Source organism: Sinohyriopsis cumingii, chromosome 8, assembly GCF_028554795.1.
Source record: "Sinohyriopsis cumingii isolate HCF-2022 chromosome 8, ASM2855479v2, whole genome shotgun sequence".
In the NCBI taxonomy this organism is placed as follows: Eukaryota; Metazoa; Mollusca; class Bivalvia; order Unionida; family Unionidae; genus Sinohyriopsis; species Sinohyriopsis cumingii.
In genome coordinates, this window is record NC_142968.1 from 70,142,897 (window position 1) to 70,164,747 (window position 21,851).

The window sequence follows — 21,851 nt, forward strand, 5'->3', positions numbered from 1 at the left end:
AGCAGTTGCAGTGCAAAGTTTAAAACCAGCCATTAGACAAATTGTACTGAATCAAACCCCCCAAAACATGGATGATTTACGTCAAGCTGCAAATTTAGCAGAGAAATCTATTCCCACCACTGATAACAATGGTTGGCCTACACTTAACGGAATTTTAGAGGAACTTAAACAACTTAAAGATGAAATTAAAGCAGTCAACTCGGAACAAAACATAGAAAACAATTCATTCTCTCAATCTTTTGTACATGTCAATAAGAAACCATTACGGTCGCACAGCTCTAACTCTCAACATCTTAATTTATCTTACCAGCCAGCCAAATTTCCAAAACTTTCCTGCAGCTCAGTACACTATTCCTGGATAACCACACATACCAAGTACCGCATGGTACGCGCTACCAATCACAACCACATAGTCGTTCTCAAACATACTGTCTCGGATGTGGCGGACTCTGTACATCACGTCGCGTATGTCGCGCACGAAATAAACAGTGTTACTTTTGTCACAAACAGATCATTTTACACGAGTATGCTTCTTATCACAACAACAATATGAATTCGCGCCAAATCAAGGGACACAACCTTGCCACAAGCGAACTCGACAGCCCCAAGTTACCTTGGTAGTACCAATTCATAAAAATCTCATTCCTACCTACGTCAGAGACAAGATAACTAATGCACTTCTCGATTCAGGCGCAAATATCTCAGCAATCAATGAAAAATTTCTTTACCGTGTAGGTTTGAAATCAAGTCACTACAAACTAGCAAATATTTCCCAAATTGTAGGAGCCGGTGGTGAACGTCATAGTGTTTCAGGTCTGGTTCAACTTAATTTGAAAATAGGACGCATACGATTCTCTCATTCATTCTATGTTGTACCTAATTTAAATCATTCGATTATTCTAGGTATTGATTTTCTGACTAAACCCAAAGCTGTCGTGAATCTAGGTACGCAAACGCTCTCCTTGTTAGACGATACGGTAACCATAAATTTGATTCATAACCAGGCTGGTCTGGCACGCGCCTTAAAACATACAGTGATTCTGCCTAACTCATTTACCACCATCGCAGTACATATCAGTAAAATTCCAAAAGGAATATCTGTTTTACTCGAACCGTCTTATAGTATGCCAAACTCTACAATTCTTCCAGCTAGAACACTTTTGATGGTTTCCAAGAAGAACTTTTACCTAATTATAAACCCCACTTCAATGGCTATGCATGTACGTGCCAATACAGTATTAGCTTGTGTGGACGTACTAGACCCACAAACAATATTTACCATTAATGAGGACACTCTTGATAGGAATAATACATTTGATATCATGAATACACAATCTAGCAAATTACTCGGACCAATTAATTTTGATTTACACTCTTCAGATTTGACAGAAAACCAAAAACAGGAACTTTACTCATTTTTGAATCAACATAGGGATGTTTTTGCAGTAAGCTTAGATGAGTTAGGCAGTACTACTGTATTCACGCACCGAATAGAAACAGGTGATTCTATGCCGATTCGTTATCAACCCTATCGTGCGGCACTGCACATCAATAAGGAAATTGATAGACAGGTAGAGGAATTATTAGAACATCAATTAATTGAACCCAGTTCATCTAGTTATGCATCACCAGTTGTATTAATAAAAAAGAAAAATGGTGACTATCGTTTTGCTATTGATTATAGGAAACTTAATCAGGTGACACAGCCGATGACCTTCCCTCTTCCTCGATTAGAAGATATCATTGAAGCAGTTGGGCAAACTCAGCCATGTCTTTTCAGTACTTTAGATTTAAATTCAGCATTTTGGCAAATTTCTATGGATCCATTATCGAAACATAAGAGCGTTTTTAAAACATCACATGGTCTCTACCAATGGAATGTAATGCCATATGGACTCAGAAATGCCCCCGCCACTTATTTTATTCTTTTAAGTCATGTTCTTAGAGGTATACCATGGTCAACATGTCTTGCATACATAGATGGCATCGTTATTTTTTCCAATTCATTTGAAGACCACCTCAAACATCTAGAACGTATCTTTGACCGTTTACGTCAAGAAACTTGACATTCAAGTCTTCAAACTGTGTATTTGCAGCATCTGAAGTTGTTTATCTTGGTCATAAATTCTCAGCAAAAGGCATCAAAGTAGATGAATCTAAAATAAATACAGTTACACAATTTCCTGTTCCTAACACACAGAAAAATGTTAGGAGTTTTCTAGGTTTATGCAACTGCTACAGAAAATCTGTTCACGGTTATTCTACGATAGCAACACCATTAAACAAATTGTTGACAAAAGACAGTTCATTCCTTGGGACAGATAAGTGTTAAAAAGAATTTGAAACGCTTAAGACAGCTTTGACTTCAGCGCCTATCTTGGCTTATCCTGATTTTAACAAACCATTTAGGCTCACTTGTGATGCTAGCGGCACCGCTCTAGGGTATATTTTGTCTCAGATAGGGACAGATGACAAAGAACATGTTATAGCTTATGGTGGTAGAGCTTTAACAGATGCTGAAAAACGTTGGTCAGTTACTGAACAAGAATGCTTAGCTGTTTTGGAAGGTATCAGAACACCATGTTTACCTATTACATCAGAAATTCACTGTCATTACAGATCACAAAGCATTAGTGTGACTTAAGATTGTTAAACACACTTCAGAAAGATTAATTCGTTGGTCACTTCGTTTGCAAGAATACGATTTTGACATCGTGTACACTCCAGGACATAAAAACACAAATGCTGACGCACTCTCACGTCGACACTACGAACAAACTGATAACACCCACAGAGAAGAGGAGCAATCTACAGACTACAAAGACACACACGCTACTCAATCAGAGCCAGCTGTTCATAGTATTCGAAAAGAATTAGCAGAAATTACATTATGCTACCAGATATTACCCAATATCAGCGCGAATGTCCTGATTTCATGGACATGTATGTTTACTTAGAGCAAGGAATATTACCAGAAAATACTCGTCGCGCAAAAGCTATTCCCTATGAAGCAAGTCAGTATGAACTTATCAATGGTATCTTACATCACTTTTTCCAGCCTCGAGCAAAACACAAAACTTCCTCAGATCAACTCATAAAACAAGTTGCTCTACCAACAAGTTTGAGACAGGATGTTCTTCTGTCTTATCACGACTCAGAAGCAGGAGGTTGTCACTTAGGTGTCCAAAGAACATATCAAGCTATCAAACAAAAATACTATTGGCCTAAAATGTATCAAAATGTGTATGACTACATTACATGATGCTCTCAATGTCAACTCATTAAACGGGACACAAATGCTCGAAAGGCCCCATTGCACCCATTGCCTCCGGAAGACGTATTTTCTCGGTGGTACATGGACATTTTGTGCATGCCAAAATGTAAGGAAGGTTACCAGCATATCTTATTGGTGACAGATAGTTTGTCACATTGGTGTGAAGCCTTTCCCTTACGCTCTCAGACAGCAACGGAATAACGCCAGTGTTTTGTATAATGAAATATTCACACGTTATGGTGCACCGCGAACACTTGTCAGTGATCGTGGACGAAACTTTATGTCTCAGACTGTACTAGCACTCGGTGAACTATTTCAAGTAACACGTCAGCATACCAGTTCATATCACCCTCAAACTAACGCCGCGTGAGAACGTTTGAGCAGCACCATTAGTCAATCGCTTCACGCGTACGGTAGTAAACAACAAGATGATGGCCGTCGCTATTGTCCAGCATAATGATGGCATTCCGAAAGAGTCCATCTGTTAACTCAACTGGCTATTCGCCCTATTACATTGTCTTTGGTAAGGAAATGACTTTACCTTTAGATGTGTCTCTTACACCTCGAGAGACTGTCCAGAAACAAACACAACAATACATAGATCACTTAATTCAAAGATTAAAAATAGTTCAATAATTAACTGAAGCAAACATCCGCGAAGCGCAATTTCACAACCAAACAGAGGTTTGACCAGAAAGCGAAGGAACCGTCCTTTCGCGTTGGAGATTATGTACACCTACAAATCTCACACATACTGGTAGGGTTATCAAAAAAGCTTTACCCCCGATGGCAGGGTCCGTATTACATCACTCAATTAGGTCCGAAATACACCTATAGATTACGCCGCTGTTCCGATAATAAAGAAATGAAATCACTTGTACACGCCAACAGGCTTAAGTATTATAAAGATCCTAGGAATTATCGACATCCGACAACAGTTGCAGCCGACACAGTCCCTCAGTCGATTCAGACACGACATGATCAAACGAGCAATGGTCACGCACCAACTGACAACAGAACAGAATGGTACTCAGTGATAAACTTTCGAAATCCGAATGGATTTCTGGAAAGAAACATTACTTGGTTAAGTGGACCGATGGATCCACACCATCATGGCAACCAACGGAGAATGTTTCTCAGGCATTAAAAGAAGCATTTCACAGAACACGCACACGATCGAATACACGTCGCAAACGACTAGGTCGAATATTTCGTCATTGAATTCAATACGAAATTCTGAAGGAAATTCCTTCGTATATGGGAGAGATAATTATAGTCATATCCTCCTCCAATCCATTCTTTCCTCATACCTTCTATTTCTTTTTCTTCTTTCTGGCGCCAAATCTCTTAGATCTCTTCTTTCTCTTTAAGGTATGGATGGAATATGGATTCGGTTCGTATGATTGTGTTTCTTTTAAACTCTGAATTCAGGATCCGCAGTATGAATACAAAAACAATTTGAATTATGGGTTATCTTTAGCATCTCCCACTATTGTATGGTTCAGCCTTTAAGTGGATTCACTTTTAAATCAGGCTGTAACGGTATTGTTCAGTTGAATTTATCAAATAGTGTCACAGAGATGTCAAACGTAGCTATATAAATGGTATTCTTTCACAGCTAAATGAAATACGTCTTACAATGAATTTACAGTTTAATACAGAAATCTTATTATTAAATGAATTAATTCAGAAAGGTGCTTTCCTACTTTCAAATGTGTCATAGAGAGACGTTTTGCCTTCACTGGTAAAATAGGTAAATACCTATTTGGAATGTTGACAGTGAGAAACGTTGCAACATTAGCAAGTCATATAAATATGCTGACGCATAAGAATAATAAAATTCTCGTTGCTATTGTTGTTCGATATGGAGGTGATGACTCCTCCTATACCCAACATGTCAATAATCGATTAAAAAAACAAAAAACAACAACGTGTAACGGCTATTGGTCGAAAGTCGAAAACGTTACAACTTTTAGAGCAAGCGATGCTCGCCACTGTCGAAAACATGCGTGAAGAATATTGGAGAATGAAAGAAATGATTGCTACTCAAATTGTTGAGTCTCAGCAAAATAGTCACACGGCAGCAGGCAAATCACCTGCTATATTGATTCCACCGCATGTTTTTACGGAATCTATTAGTCAAATCGACGCGATCGTATCTACTGATTATATATGCTATTCAATAACGCCAAAGGATCCACATTACTGTTTAGGTCATTTTTAGCAACACGGAAAGATCGTGAGCTGTATAATTCGCTACATATCCCAGTTTCGTCCCGACCTTTAAGACGAATTATTATTTCCGGTTTTAATGAACGCATCACCTTATACATTTGCTTGGTTTACCTAGCATATTACCGCGTCGTATCACACATTCTAGATATCTTCTCAAATTAAAATATTTCTTGTCTCATGCATTAAATAATTTTGGAAAGTCATAATCCACATCATTCTAATACGTTTATCGCTTCGATATTATTTCTACGCACTTAATAGCCATCTGGTAATTTGTTTTAGATAATTCCCCCACCATCTCTCAGCCTCAATTCAACTATATCAGCATCAACACAATAACCGTAGACATCCATAAATATGTCATGCCGATACAAAACCAAAGTGAAAAAAAGAGAAATATAAACATAAATAAAGTAAAATAAAGTGAACAAGAAATGTATGCTAATAATAGTTGTCATAATTATTTCACAATCCTAGTTGCAGAAAGGGATTGCGTAGAATTTTAATGGAATATTTTAAAACCCTTTCGGTCATCGTTTTCCTTCAAATTTGTATTTGATGTCGTGCCATGATATATTTATTATATTTGTTTTAAACTTTTATTCGATATTGTCAAATGTTCCATTCGTTGCATTTGGAATTTTATTAAATATTTTGCAAAAATACTCTTCATTGTATTTTTTGTATTTCGCTAAGTACTTTGCAATGACATTTCTCATTGTTTTCTCTGTATTTTACTGAATATTTTGCAGTGTTTTTCTAATTGTACCTTCTGTATTTTACTGAATACTTTGCATTGTTTTTCTCATTGTATATTTTGTATTTTACTCAGTATCTGCAGTGTTTTTCTTATGTATTTTTGAACAATACAACTTACAATATGTCTCACAATGATTTATTATTGTATCTTTTGATCTTTCACCTTTTACCTTCTTTTTATGAAAATAATTTTTTTCTCGAGCTTCGAGGACTTGGCTCAAATGACCCGGAGGGTATCATTAGGACAGACGTTTTTAGTTCAAGTAATAAGATTAAAAATTTTTCTAAATTGTACTAAAAGTAAGTTTTGACTAAATTATATTTTAAGTAATTTTCTATTAAAATATATTGAGATTAAATCCATTTATTTCGGTACTACAATTATATACTATTTAGTAAAGATTGCGCCCCTTATGACCAAAATACAAAACCGTCTTTTACATACATTTCCCTTGTATCATAGAGTCAGCAAAAACTACACTCGCTAAGTTGTGTAAGTTACCGCATTGCGGACAACTAAAATTCCTGACTAAGCTATAAGCTCCACGCGCTGACGTGGTAGAATTGTCTGTCTAATGACGTACATATACCTAGACGATAGTCTGTAAGAAACTATGAAGCCTCACCTTGAGATTCTGGTGAACACAAGAGCTAGGCACATGTCCATATTCTGCTATGTCCTAAGAAACTAATATAAAAAGAGTCAGAGCTACGCATATGCCAGTTTGTTCACTAGAAGCTCAAACAGACTTTTGTCTTTACAAGTAAGATTATCGTCTATGTACAATTTTTCATATAGTATAAGGATTTTTAGTGTTAATATATTAATCTAACATCAGTACGTTGCAACATTGGGTTATTTTAATATTTCTTTACTATTCTTTAATATAATGTATTGGAAAGTTTAATTGTTTGAAAAACTTATATTTACTTGTAATTATATTATTGATTATAGCAAAATGCAACGTACGCCTACCAACTTCATACTCAGTAATAGTTAATTTAGGAATAAAATACTCTTAAATAATAGAGATTAATATGTTGACATTTTAGATAAATTCAGTAACATATATTTCAGTTATGGTATTAGTCTGAAATATTGAATTTTAGATTCTTTTGCCATCGTAAACCTATTCGATATTTAATTATCTGTATTATATTCTAAAAGGCAGAAATTATACAAATGTATGATGTTGGTAAGTGAAAGAATATTGTAGTTTTATATGTATCTCTTATATCCGTAATTTAAGATTATGTAGTTTGATACTGGAATGTAATCATTTATGTTGAGCATTTCAATAAAGTTTGTTCACCAGAAGCTCAAACAGACTTCTGTCTTTACAGCTCGATCCAGTATCTCTCGCAAGCCAGGATTCCCCAAATGTAGCCATATTTTCATTGTCAAGTGACACCTCTTTCAAGAGGATTGAACTTCCTCTCTCTCTCTCTCTCTCTCTCTCTCTCCGTTGAGTCATTTAAACAGCTTGAGTAAGAGTTTATGAGAAAATCCATCTCATAACAGCTGATGGATAAATCCTATCTCATAGAACCTGATGGATAAACATTTTTTTCGTAAAATACCTTGCAAAATAGTTTATGCTAAGCAGGAAAAAAGTTTACGAATTCTTTGAAAACGACATGCACTTTAACATAACACAGCGAAGGCTAGATATATTTCAGCAGAAATTACTAGTTCTGATGTTCAGATCAGACATGATAAATAAAACATAAATATATGATCTGTTTCCTTTCTTTTCTCAACCTTTTCGGTTCATTTTGCGAGTTACTTTTGCATGTTAAAATTACTTTTAGGAGTCCAGTTATTCTCATTTTGACGTAAATTGCTTTCCACTCATAAACCTTTCCATAGTCTTCACAACTACATACCACAAAGCCGATCTCTTGAGCAGTTTGTGTTTAAATATCTAATTATTTCAATAAAAATGTTATACAACTAATAAAATGGTCTCACTTAGAATATGTGGTGAGGACAAACAACTCATGAACAATTCTCCTTGAATGATCGAACTGTTTCTGAAGTTATTAAGTTTGATATATTTTCCGCATAATAATCATTTCTCCAGTTTCCGACGCGAAACGCTGCATTGTTGAGGACACAAACATTGAAAACATGATAATAGTATCTGCAGTGAAGATTTACTTATACAGGAAAAACTTATCCGAAATGTTTTTCAATGATAAGGAACATTCAGATTAAAAATGTACGAGCTGTAATGTTCAATTTCGCTTAAGTAGGACTTGTAATATTTTTTTCTAAAAGTTCTACAGCACGTTTTAGGCCGAACACATGCATAATATGTAAGGAATTACGACTGCCTATACAGAACCACACTATGCACTAAGTCAGCATACCGCTGTTGACGGGAATTCCACATTAAAGGTCAAACATATTGCAAAAATAAAATTGTGACTCAAATCATCATCGGTACCAAGAACGTACGAACGCTAATGGACAGTTCATCAGCAGACAGATCAGAGAAAACAACAACTCAGGTTGGTAGAGAACTGGCTGTATTCAGCTTAGGTACAACACTCCTTGTTACGAAAGGACCACTCCCTGAATGACCATCCCTCATGAGATGTAGACCAAATTTGATGAAGGTAAGGAATTCAGTGTTGAGGTGGTACAGATCATTAGACATGACCAGGTGTGATTGGCAAAATGACGTTGAGAGATGCCCGAGTGGTCGAGTGGTCTAAAGTGCTCACCATTCCAGATCACCGCCATATAACTTCTGTCTGCGTAGGTTCAAGTCTCGGGCTCGGCTAATGTGGGTAAGTGAGAAAACTTGTCAGTAGCTTCTCGTGGGTCAGTAGTTCTTCCCGGGGTTTTCAAGGGTTCTTCCGCCACCACTTATACCGGCCGCCGTGCATCGCTTATCTTGTGCTGAAAAATGGCGTTAAACCCAATAACAACAACAACGTTGGAAAATGAAATAATAACGGACTTCTCCTAGTGAGAAAATGCTCTGAACACTAAATCCTAATAACCACCACGGTCTTCTGCATCACAAACTGCAACACTGTCTTGGATGCACCCAAGCTACAAGTTCTGGTTTCGTATTCAGAAGAGACGTGCGTAATGTCTGAGTGACGAAGGTCATGAGAAGCGCGGAATGTTGCCTGACCACAGACTCGTAATCTCCAAGCTCAATATCCGGATTCAGCCTAGCGGACTACTATAAGGAAAATGTGTCCAAATGGCTTAATGTTGCCACATTGAAACAGAAAAATGTGAAACTCGTATAACTGCAGCAAACTTGGTACATTCAACACAGTAGGCCTGTTTAGTATAAAATACACCGTCATCTAAAAGGGCAGCCCTAAATAACATTAAGAGGACTCTCTAATGCAATGCAGTGAGTTGCTAGATGCATGACAGAGCAATGCAGCAGATGAGATTCAGTTCTGCACAGACACGAATGACATGATGAATTTCTATGATACTTTGAAGGCTATGCTCATCAGGGACCTGACAAAATGTCAGGTATAGTACTTCAGCCAGTACACGACATTAACTGACCTGACTTATGCCTTTGACAAGGCAATGGAAAGCTTTGCTGTCCATATAATTTCATCATGTTGGTGAGTCCGTTATTAGGGTGCCAACCTCATTCGTGTCGTGTTCGACGAACAGTCATCTGAACGACTCCCAGGCGCCAATGAAGTCCAGCATGGCTGTTTGTTGGTCCCTGGTTCTCTTTAGTATCATGTTCTCTGCCCTAGAGCCTTTCTTGACCATGACAAAGAGATCAATTTAGATACCGGACTAATGGCAGGCTCTTCAGCCTGAGGAGTCTACCTTCAAACACAAAGCTACAGAAAGTGACAATTAAAATCTCCTATTTGTTGACGACTGTTCCCTTAAAACCAAATATGCGTTTGTCTTGCAACATTTCTGTTCATCTTTCGGTTTTACAATCAATAGTAAGAAAGCAGCAACCTACACTAAGGAAGCCATACGTAAAGCCTACCCTCATTGTAAATAACCAAACGTTCGTGGTAGCGGACAAGTTCAACTATCTCGGCAGGACACTGTCAGATGCAGTCCACATTCAGGATGAAGGCAGCGCCAGAATTGCTAAAGCAGGTATGGCCGTTGGCAGACTACATGCGCATGTGCAAGGGATTTCAGAGGGATCAGACTATAAATACAAATTAAGGTCTACAAAACCTCGAGGGTTATTGAGCAATTCATACTAAAGATCGATAAAAATTCTGGCTGGCATGTTTTCCAATAACCTTTATGAAGTAGATATGGACCAGATATGTTTTCTATAAGTCGTTCTTTTCATTTCTTTCATGAATTCCAATTATACAAGGGTTTGATTGACTTTGAAAGTTGTTTGGATGTGATACTAACGTTTATTTCGTCTTTTTTTACAAACCAAATATTGACAACGTCGAAGTATTGATAACTTTGGGGTGAATTCAACCTAGACCCGCCGATTTTGTTAGTGTATATTTTAGGGATAATATCAACAGTATCAGCTAATGTTATGGTGAATAAGGCAGTATGTTTTATATGTTCAGATGTGTAAAATCAGACTGAGCAAGTTTGGAATAATGAGATTCAGTTTATATGCAATTTTATATTCGTTCATGTCACTAGTACCAATAACTTTCACTTGGACTTTGCTTTAATTATGTAGATCTTAGTATATTTTCAGTGATTTTGGATGGATCTGTTATATTGTAGTTAGAAGAAATGTCTTCTTGGATAGACTGGCCCTACGTTTATAGTGAAACACTGGTAGGTTCATTACCCTTGCAAAATCACGTAAGGGGCATAATGTGAAGCCCTTTGGTACTCATAACGGAACTGAATGCAATATTTACGTCTAATGCATGATTAAATACCAAAATTAGTTCATGGCAAAAGACAGTTCGAAGATCGATACGCACGGCATATAATGATAGTGTTTCACTTCCGGAAACTTAATCGGATCAATCTTGATTCTTTTTTTAGGTATTTTGAAATCAGTGCTTCTCATAAATGTAAGATTGTTTGAAACAGGAATGAATACCCCTGCTTCCATTCCTTCTCTTCTAATGTTTATGAAGAAATGGTTTTCCTGTAATAACAATAAGGTTCATTAGAGTAAAAATAACAGTTACTGCAAAGATAGATTTTGTTTATATCGTTTGTTCAAGTCCATCTTTGTTTGGTAAGACGTGTCTATACAAGAGGCCAGTAAAATGCGTGCCTTTATGTTTTAAGCTCAAAGGTGTAAAGGTTACAGTTGTCCAGTCAAAATAGGAAAGTGCTTCACACACATGTTATTTTGTCATATATGTTATGGAGGAAGCGATGGCTTTTAGAAAGAAACTGGATATTGTTAGCGACAGTTTCTGCCCATGCATATAAACATCGAATTATGCAAAAGATGTAATTCACGGTAAGCAGAGGTAAACATAATTCTATTTCTTTAACCCCAAAAGAGCATAAATTACTAAAATTAACGTAGGGTGATTTTTGGTTGTATCAACCATTGGTGAGATTTTGCAAAATCTCTTTGATACGAAAGTGATATTAGACATGCTTTAAACTATGCCAATTATTCTCACAATTGTCTTATTTTAGCTTAAGAACATAATTCAGGCATCCAGGGAGGAAACGTGTTCATTGGAAAGAATTCATCATTTGATAGAATCATGTGACACCAATGCAACGACCGAACATGGAAGTGTTAATGAAAGCAGTCGATGCCTTCTAAGAGAAGACACAGAAGGGAGAACAACCGAGCTGATATGTTTAAATGGTTTATTCTATAAAACACATTCTGGAACTGACATAGGTACGAACATATATGATGCCATTTAGAAACAACTATTGTTTATCATTGTTTGCTTTTAACGTGTCAAAGTTTATTATAGTTCTTATTATTTGTTTCATTTCAGAATACTAAAAGTCGCGCTAAGTGACCCAAGTTAGTATTCTTTAAGGAAAACAAACCTGAGTTAATACAAATTTTCAGTGGATATTAAATAACTAGCGACAACATCTGTTTGTTTGTTTTCGCTTCAAGCAATTAATAATTAACTTTATTTTGTATGTATCAATATGAACCATGTCATATTGCAGTTATAAAGATATTAGTCCACTGTTAAGAAGAGTTCTGCAAATACTGAACGTATTCGAAGCCGAGAATGTATTGATACTATTTATAAACCTATATTGCACGCACAGTTACTTCAAGAAAGGCATGACATGTTTATATAAAGCATTAAAAAGCAATTCAAAGATGCTTTATTTCATATCTCTTTAGTCAAAGAGAGAATTAGTTAATTGAGTGGTATACATTTAACGCTTAGTTAACATATCACAAGCTATTTCATGTTCAGGTAATTGAGCTAATGAAAGTCCCCAAGATAGATATCACTGCGCCCGACAATACATCGGCAGAACAGCTTTTGGTCTCTAGTGAGAAAGAGCATCCATTTATTTCTGCAAAGTATTTTGGCAGAATGATTGAATTTTAACTATCTTAAATTGATATCGTTTGTTTAAAAAATGAGTTTAGGATCAAAACTTATATGCATGTCTTAAAACAAGTTTCGCCTAATGAAATTCTTTATCCGTCTATATTTCAACAGTCACTAAACTCACTTTCAAATCTTTTGTTTTTAATTTTTATTTTTAGGACATGCGATACATAAGAGATTCCTTCATTGGATAGTATTAGGAATAATAGGAATAATAGGAATAGCAGGAATCGTTTGTGCTATATTTTGTTTCAAAGGTAAGCATCAACAAATAAAATTTCACAACCTGCTTTGTTTGGGAGATAGTTCATTAAAGTATGTAAATTCTTACGCCGTAACAGTTTGACGAGAGAGAGAGAGAGAGATGGGTGGGGATGGTCATTTCCACTACATTACTAGTAATATAGACTGAGTTTCCCTTTGTCTTCGAAATGATTTTAGAATATAAGGCTATTACCTTCCATTTGAAAAACAAATACTGACGCATAGAAGTTGTGTCGATGTACAACATTTTCAGTGTGACTAACATCAATTTAGGAAACAAAATATTGCTTACGTTTTAGCGCGTCCAGGCAGCTATTGTTCTAATGCAGCATATATATATATATATATATATATATATATATATATATATATATATATATATATATATATATATTAATTACTTTGTCAGCAACTGAGGAGATTTTGGTTTCCGATACAATCACGATCCTTCGATTTTACCACCGAGATATTCGTGCAGCTTTGCTAACAGTATGGTCACTCAATTCGTTTATGGCACTTGTACAATCGTTGTCGTCTAGTGTCACAGTGACCTATTTTCTAGACGATCTTTCACGTTATACTTGTACGGAAACCATTATTCACCATTAAAACAGAACACAAGGAAGAAACAAAGATATATTAAGTGTCCAACTTTGTACGTCTTGAAATCCCATTAATTCATGATATTGCCCGTAACTACTGACATAGTTTTGCAATTTAATAATGATGTTAACGATAGTAATTATGATGGTTATAATAATGATTCCTGTAATCACACCACATATATCATTTTAATTGGACCAAATGCGGTTTGGAATTTTTTTAGCGAATTAGTTTCATTATTAAGAAATCCTGCAGGAAACACTTCCTACTAATTTGAGAAAGTGAATTGAATGAAAGGGGAGGGAGAGGACGTGTCGGTTATAAAAGAATGAAACTTTCATGCTTGTTATGTAAACAGTAATAATTCAATGACAGTGTTCATTCTTGAGAATATGTATATAAAGTTATCGATGATAAATTACAACTAACCAGCTAATATACTACTTCCTTCTTAGGCTTATACCATCATTAGTCTTCATCAGTGGAGACATTTCTTTCGATGTGTTGGCGTTTCTTTGTTTATATTGTTGTTTTTGGTGGAATAATGATTTTACTGATACGATTATTGTAAAAAGAGACACTTCTGCACAGGAACATAATTTGTAAATTTATAACAGTTATAATTTATCTGTGTATCTAAAAATTGTTGAGTGGTGGTAAGAAATAATGACCTTCAGATGATTCCGTAACCAAATAGTTTCAAATCTTGTACCATTGTCTGAAATGAGGTTAGTTATTCTTTAATAAATCTAATTTAAATATCCATATGCATGGTGTATGCACTGATGGGAGTCTTGAAGCCTACTTGAATCTCTGGAATTCTTTTCTATTGATTTCAGAGATAATTATATTACTTTTACGATTTAGTTCATGTTCAACGATAAATTCTGTTAAAATATTAAATTTATTCAAGTTTATGTAACAAAATGAGTAACGTTCAGAGAGGGAGAGAAGGGCAAACTATGCTGACCAAGTTACAACTTCAGTGTTACCGATAATGAGGGACACATTTTAAATCAATTCATATTTAATTTTAAATTATTTTACTGACACTGTCGCGGGGGTGGGGGGAGGTGTGTAAAGAGGGTGGAGTTTCGGTATTGACCTCAGTATGGCTCCTTATGTTGGTGCAGAAGTTAGTATGTAACTGAACCTTTTAGATTTTTCTTTGTTTCCTACCTGCAAAATAATTTCTTGCATTTCTTTTATCTTTATTAAGGTTTTTAACCAAATAAATGCCAGTTCCAATAATAACGTGATTTCCTTTGTTAAGCTCTGCTTATTGTCAACGTTTTCAACGTAACTTAGGAGGATACCAACGAATACACTTTGAACGATGAAAAATATTTTCATTTTGTTTTCTTCGTAATAGTCGCACATTAAAAATGGTTGAGAATTCATCCGTGAGAGACGATATTACTGCTAATAAGTTGGTCACAACAAATAAAATAAAATGTACAGAAATACGCATCCATAAATGCATACTTAAAAGGGTTTCCAGTGTATTCTGTGAGTTATCTGAAATTTTAAGGATAAGGGCAAACTTGAAAGATATGTTTTACATCGACGTCTTATTTATTTGGAGACATTAAAACTAAATTAATGGTCCTCTTAGGGGCATTGTCCATTTTGTAATTATGCGTAAGCGTTATTCCGAACGTTTCTTTTTCACTGTACCAGAAAATAGTGTACGAAGAGCAGAAAACAAACGTCTTGGTTGGAATCGCATTCAGCTTTGTAAATACACATATACTAGCATTCATGCCTTACCTAACTGCCGAATCGTGATGTTGTATCATATTTGAACGCGTTACACTTGTGACAACTCGGAAGTGACGAGCAAGAATATACTTCATTGGACGAAAATATTGGGTCTAGGGGTTCCAGAAGTAGCGTGGATCCCACAAGGCTTCAGCACCAGATTGTACTTATGTGCTTTGAATGTACACGTACAATGAGAAACAACCTGTATGTGGAAAGAACACCAAGTAACAAATGTTTGCATCTTTTCACATATTTATTGCTCTCCGTCTGTATTAATTTAAGCACACTATCATGGGATAGACTAGCTTGGCTGTGTAATGGAGCGTACATATATATGTATTGCATCATGTCATTCCCAGGTCTCTGGTATTATGTTAGGAAATGATCATCATTGCGGAGAACGGCTCACTTCTTGTATGGTAAACACTTCATCGCGTACAACTTTTGTTTCCATTTATCATACATTTTATGTCTTAATCCTGAAACAAAATATAACTTTCCAAAATTGTTGCTGCAATATTTTTTATCAAACGCTGTAGAACTATACTTGCAGAATATGATATATCTGTGTCCAATATATACGACTTCTTTAGGACAATCGTGATATTCATTTAGACCAGTTTTAAAGTAATCTTTAATTAAAAACAAAGAACAAACCATTGTCAAGATTGCACAGTTTACAGGTTATGAATTTTAATAGCATGTTATTATTAATTGCCCTTGACCGCATACTTAATTCGAACTTGTAAATATTATAATTGTCTCAATATATTCTTTGCCAATCTTCTTTTGTAAGGTATGTATTGTTTAACCCTATGCATAGATAATTGCATGCTACTAGAGCGGAGTGAAAGGGAATGTTCCAGCTTATAATTACATTCTATTTCTTATTCAGTTTGAGGAAGAAATTGAAATGAATTAAAAATGTTGGAAATTGCCATCCACACAGTCTACGCCCCATCTAGTTAATAATAAATAATGATAGGGAATATGAGAATGCATTTTCTGACCTCATTGACAATATCAAACCTAAGTAAATCGAAATTATTGGTAGATGGTGGCTGATTTCTTTTTAGGCACAAATGCAAAAACACCAGCAGAAAGACCAGCACCGAAGATCAAAACCTGCCCTCCTCCTGGTCTCCTTCCTTCTTATGAAGCAAATATTGGCACTCGAAAAGGAACTGCCACCTGGACTGATCCAGACTTTGAAGTATATGACGGATCAAAAGAACAGTAAGTATGCAAGGCGTTTATTAACAACAACTGGTGAATAATCTCCGGTTTTAGTTTGTTACACAAAATTTACAGCGATTTACGTATCATTCTCCAATTAATCAAATCACAGGCGAATGAATGACTTCCAAATTTTGACTAAGGAAAGGCAATCAGACTATATTATGTTTGATTACCTTCCTACCTACTAACGTATATATCAAATAACCTACCTCCTAACAGAAAATGATATTCTACTCTGCACGCATAGTTCTGAAAATCCGCTCCTTGCTTTTTATATTTACCACATTTTTCTTTATATGTTTACAAATCAATCTGGCTAGTTTCCAATCGCACACAAAATGATTATAAATATACACACCCAAGTATAATAATTCCTGCTAGGTACGTTTTTGTCAACTTTTGAACTATAGAGTCAAAAGGTATATAAAATCTTAAAGTTATGGAACGTTTCCAGTTTTTATTTGTGGACAAAAACAAAAATTGACAGGAATCACAAAGGTTTGAGGATTACAATTTTAAGCAAAATAAATTGTACTGCCGGTCAAATCCGGTGTCACTCGTATTCGGTTACAAGAATGAATGGGTTACTGAATCTAATTAAAGTCAGCAGATACACTACTCCTCCCGCAACTTCTCCGTCAAGATAAAATAAGTATTCTTTATTTCTGACTTCACTGTCCTTGGGCCTGAATTTAAATATAATTGTATTTTAAACATTAATGATCACAGGTGATCATTACAAATATACAGACATATTTGCAACTTCAAACTGTCATTCATTGGTCAGAACAGCACAATGCAAAACATGTAAAGAGCAATTTGTTCAGTCTATCTCTAATCCGGGAATTTAAACAATTATCCACAGAGATGTCAAGATAATTCTCACTATCTTGTTATCTGATCATAGATGAAAGCACGCTCTTTCTCATTAATTCTTCAAAACTTCATACAGTATAACCCACAAACACGGTTGGGGCAGCTGCACAGTTCCATCACGGAAGGCTTCATAGTAAACGATGACTATTGTTATACCCAATTACTAGTTTTTTAATTCAGTCAAAAGGTTTGTTGACATAGGTGTGCAATACATTTAGCAGCAATAACATTTAAATAATCTAATTTTGACATGCAAAGAACAGTTTCTAAATCTGTGTAAAATGCTATGTATTCGAGTATATAAAATTCTGCAATGCCTCATCATATCTTCATCATCAAGGCCAATCGGATTTCAAAATAACAAGTATAAGTGTTCACGTGTGGACGAACATGGCCGTCAATTAGTACATAGGGAGGAGATGGCAATTTGAAAGGAATTGGTTGAAAAGCCATGTACGCCCATTTTTTATGTATTATATATTATCACATTCTCAAAAGCATAATGGTAATAAATATTTAATAATTTCCTTAAAACTAAGATAGAAGGACTAATAAGTGACACATCATCAACAAAGCTAAAATGGTAAGAAATACAGCATTTGGTGTAAAATGTAACGCTAACTCAACTTTCGATTTGAATCATCTATATATGCATTAATCATCAAAGGCGAAAGAACACCTCCTTACCTCACTTCATGGAAGAAATTGGATACCTCTCTTTCCCTATCGCATACAACAACTGTTTGCTACACCAGTCACCTAGGATGTCAATCATGTTTACGAGTATCTGACTGACGAACAACATTTTAAACAGTTTCTAATGACTGACCGTATTGAAGCCTTACTAGCGTCTAATAATAGGAACCATCACAGGGTTACCATGTTCTAAATATATTTGAGTTTCTTCAAATGCAAAGAGGCATACTTCGATTGAATTTGTTTTTTAAGTGGAAACTCATTATCAGAAATTGTGACTTCACGTCGTTGATGTACAATGCATTCAAATATTCTCAAAATATTGTCGCAGAGGCGATGGGTCTATAATGATGTTTGTACTACCGGTTGTAGTTGTTGTGAGATTAGCTTGAAGAAACTCATGTTCAAACATAAAATTAAATAAAATCTTTAAATGACAGGGAATCTACTATATGAAAATATAAAATGTTCTACATATAAAATTTCAGCATGCGCATTTAACATAATGTTGTACAAGCATTACATGTTGGATCTGAGACAATGAAATCAGTGCAATTGCCTAGAAGAGGCCTTGCCTGCTGAAGGAACATAACCTTATTGGAATTGTTACTAACGCTACTTGTATTGCGGAAGCACTCAAAATGCTTTTCATATGTTTCATATGATATTTGGACTATGATTGTCATCAATACAAATTTGTGGCTTATTTTAAGTTGCAGAAGCATTACTTTAATTTGCTTCCAGAATTTACGCTGGTATAAATTTTCAATTTTAGCTTGGAAGAGCCGTGTTTTAATTGTTCCTTTTAGGTCTCATGCTAGTGTAGGTTAATTGAGCTCGAGCTGGGCGTATTGAGAAGCACATGTTGAGGTTGATCATTATCATGGAAAATGAGGTAAGCGTGACATAGTCCGTGCAGATTTTATATTTTGACACGATCACTAAGTATTAACTAAAGTTAGGTGAGTTTCTTAATATATCTGTGTAAAACATATTATTCTGTTTCATATCTGCAAGATTACTACAGCCGTGATTACTACAGCCGTGATTACTATAGACGTGACTACTACAGCCATGATCATTATAGACCGCTGCACAATAAAGGCTCCCTATCTTGTTTGAAAACAATGCAGACATTTGAGGATAATTCTTCAGTCTGACAAATTGATGTTGTGTTTCACAATTTAAGAGTTCACTGGCCATGAATTACGATCAGGAAGTAGTCCAGCATAGACAGACATTAAAGTATGACTATCGTCGAATTATTCTCATAATACTTACAGCGGAAAAAACCTATCATATAGAGACGCAATGATTCTAGCACGAAGGAGAATTGTCCTAGTCATTGAGAAAATTTTACTTTGTTGTGTAGTCCACTACATGTTTTAAGTCCGAAAAAGAACTAACCATGTTCATCACAAAAGTAGCGAAATTCATCTCCACATGGAGTGGATATGAGCGTTTCAGAATTCCAATCACAGATGCATTTTGTACATTAGCGTTTTCTACAGTAATATACATTTTGCCCTAGTAATTCACAGCAATATATCACAGCAATATATCATATATATCATAAGGTCAGTAGACATTTGCAAAAATAAAAAGAATAATCGATTGGGAAAATTGATTTTATCCGCGGAAGTCACGGCCGAATTTATAAATCCCTACCCCTAATCAGTGATTAAGTGGTTACATATAAAATGTCAAACTGTTTAACAAAACTCTGCCGTCGAGTCACATTGAAGTCTTTTAAAACTAATACGACCCGATAATGAGTTTATTAGGAAAGTAATTTCTTCGGAAATAGCGACGTATAATCTTTGTTTGCAGTATACTGTTGCAATCAGAATAGGATTCTGTTTCTGCGTTTTCATGAATTGCACACAACAGCCAAATATACAACATATCCTATTATTCTGTCTTGATGATACTGTGTTTCTTGTCACGTTAATGATGTTTTAGACACATAATTGTTCTTTACCAGTCGGGATATGTATTTATACTTTTTTATACTTTATTTCTCGAAGGGCCACAAAGAGTTATAATGGAAAAGAAAGCGAATATCAGGAAGGTGAAACTAATGTCGTCTTTACTGTAACCGATCAAGGCGGTAGATCTTCGGTGTGTAGCTTCAAAGTGAAGATAACAGGTAATTCATCCAACTATTCTCTCATAGATTTAATTATCATTAAATTAAAGATTAATACTTTCGCTATAATAATGGCTTGCTCAAAGAATAATACAAATTCTTCATTATCACCGTCCATGGAAAATAGATATTTGAAAGAAAAAAGATTCGGATTTAACCAATTATAGAAAGCTGGTGGCTTGACAAATCTGACGGCAAATCCTTTGAATCACGTACACATCGTGCGACAGATGTTCCCATTGCCTAATATGAATGCCCAACCCCTTTCTTGCAATAGATCTTTTAAACTCTTCTGGGTTAGAAGCAATTCTGACACAGTAGGTATAATTGGACATGATAGTGTTTTGACTGAGAGTTTGATCAACATTTACTGTAAACCAACACCGACACGAATTTTTAAATAACCCGGATGTTTGAATCATTTAATATTTCCAATCAAACAGTGATGACGAAGATTAAGTTTCGCTCATTGCGTACAATGTAAAATGAATTGGTACTATATAATGTACAGAAAAAGGTTCTAGTTTCCTGATAGTATAATGCTAATGAAATACTTTCTAAGCTCGAAGATCTATTGTCCTAGCATGCACTAGTGCAGTCTCCCGTTAAGTTCTCTCGATGATAACCTCGAGTCGTGGTACATCACAGTAAACATGACCCGTGGTCAGTCAGTACCATTTCAGTAACGTAAAAGGATTTTCAAGGAAAAATGTTGCCTCTTTTTTATTTGAATTGGGTATGGTAAAGCATATAGTGTCTACACTTGGTGATATTTGTTAGTTCTCGAGTATGTGAGTGCGGCACTGGATTCAGTGACCAGTCAAACGTGTTTCACAGAAGGTTGGGGGTATAGGAAATCGTTGAATATCAAGAACATCATGATACTCCCATGGTAGATTAGATTGTTTAGTAATTGAATATAAAAATCTCAGACACGCGACCACAAACTATCTGCACGCAGGGCAAAATGTATTAAAACAGCGTTTTTGACCGAATAGATATATGGATTCTATTTAAGTTTTGTTTGTCTTTAACATGATATTTATTACTTTGCTTTCTTAATATTTTATTGATTTGCTTTAGTTTGAATTCTGGAATCAATATTGTATTTGTGCTAAAATTTCTGAAAAAGATGACTGTTTCATAGTTAAATATATTTATACCTGTGTTCTCGTTTTCGAGAAATCCTGCTTTAAGCGATTTGTATGAATTTTCCAGTGTTCTTTGTCTCTCTAGTTGTGTAAAACTTTAAGATCATCGAAATAATGTTATGTTTGTTGTAGTTACAAGGTGCAAATCATCACCAATACAGCTAACGAACGGAAACATTGAATGTGATCCAATCGGCTTTGTATATGGTACGAGCTGTCGTTACCGTTGCAGTCCCGGATACAATTTGAGTGGTTCCGAAACTACAATGTGTGATAAGTCAGGAACATGGGCAAACAACGGAGTGCAACCAGTCTGCGAACGTAATGTTGATAT

At 35.4% G+C, this 21,851-nt stretch overlaps 1 protein-coding gene across 2 annotated transcripts in view; it reads left to right on the plus strand.

Moving 5' to 3' along the window:
• The first annotated feature begins 10,982 nt into the window (after positions 1–10,982).
• LOC149793777 (uncharacterized) overlaps positions 10,983–21,851 on the plus strand; it is an 84,233-nt gene continuing 73,364 nt past the window's right edge. For both annotated transcript variants that reach the window (XM_089967765.1, XM_089967766.1), the window contains exons 1-6: positions 10,983–11,042; positions 11,874–12,087; positions 12,934–13,032; positions 16,483–16,642; positions 20,245–20,366; positions 21,650–21,838. In XM_089967765.1, coding sequence (XP_089823891.1) covers positions 10,998–11,042; positions 11,874–12,087; positions 12,934–13,032; positions 16,483–16,642; positions 20,245–20,366; positions 21,650–21,838 — 829 coding nt within the window. In that variant the 5' untranslated portion in view covers positions 10,983–10,997. The remainder of the gene's footprint in view (positions 11,043–11,873; positions 12,088–12,933; positions 13,033–16,482; positions 16,643–20,244; positions 20,367–21,649; positions 21,839–21,851) is intronic.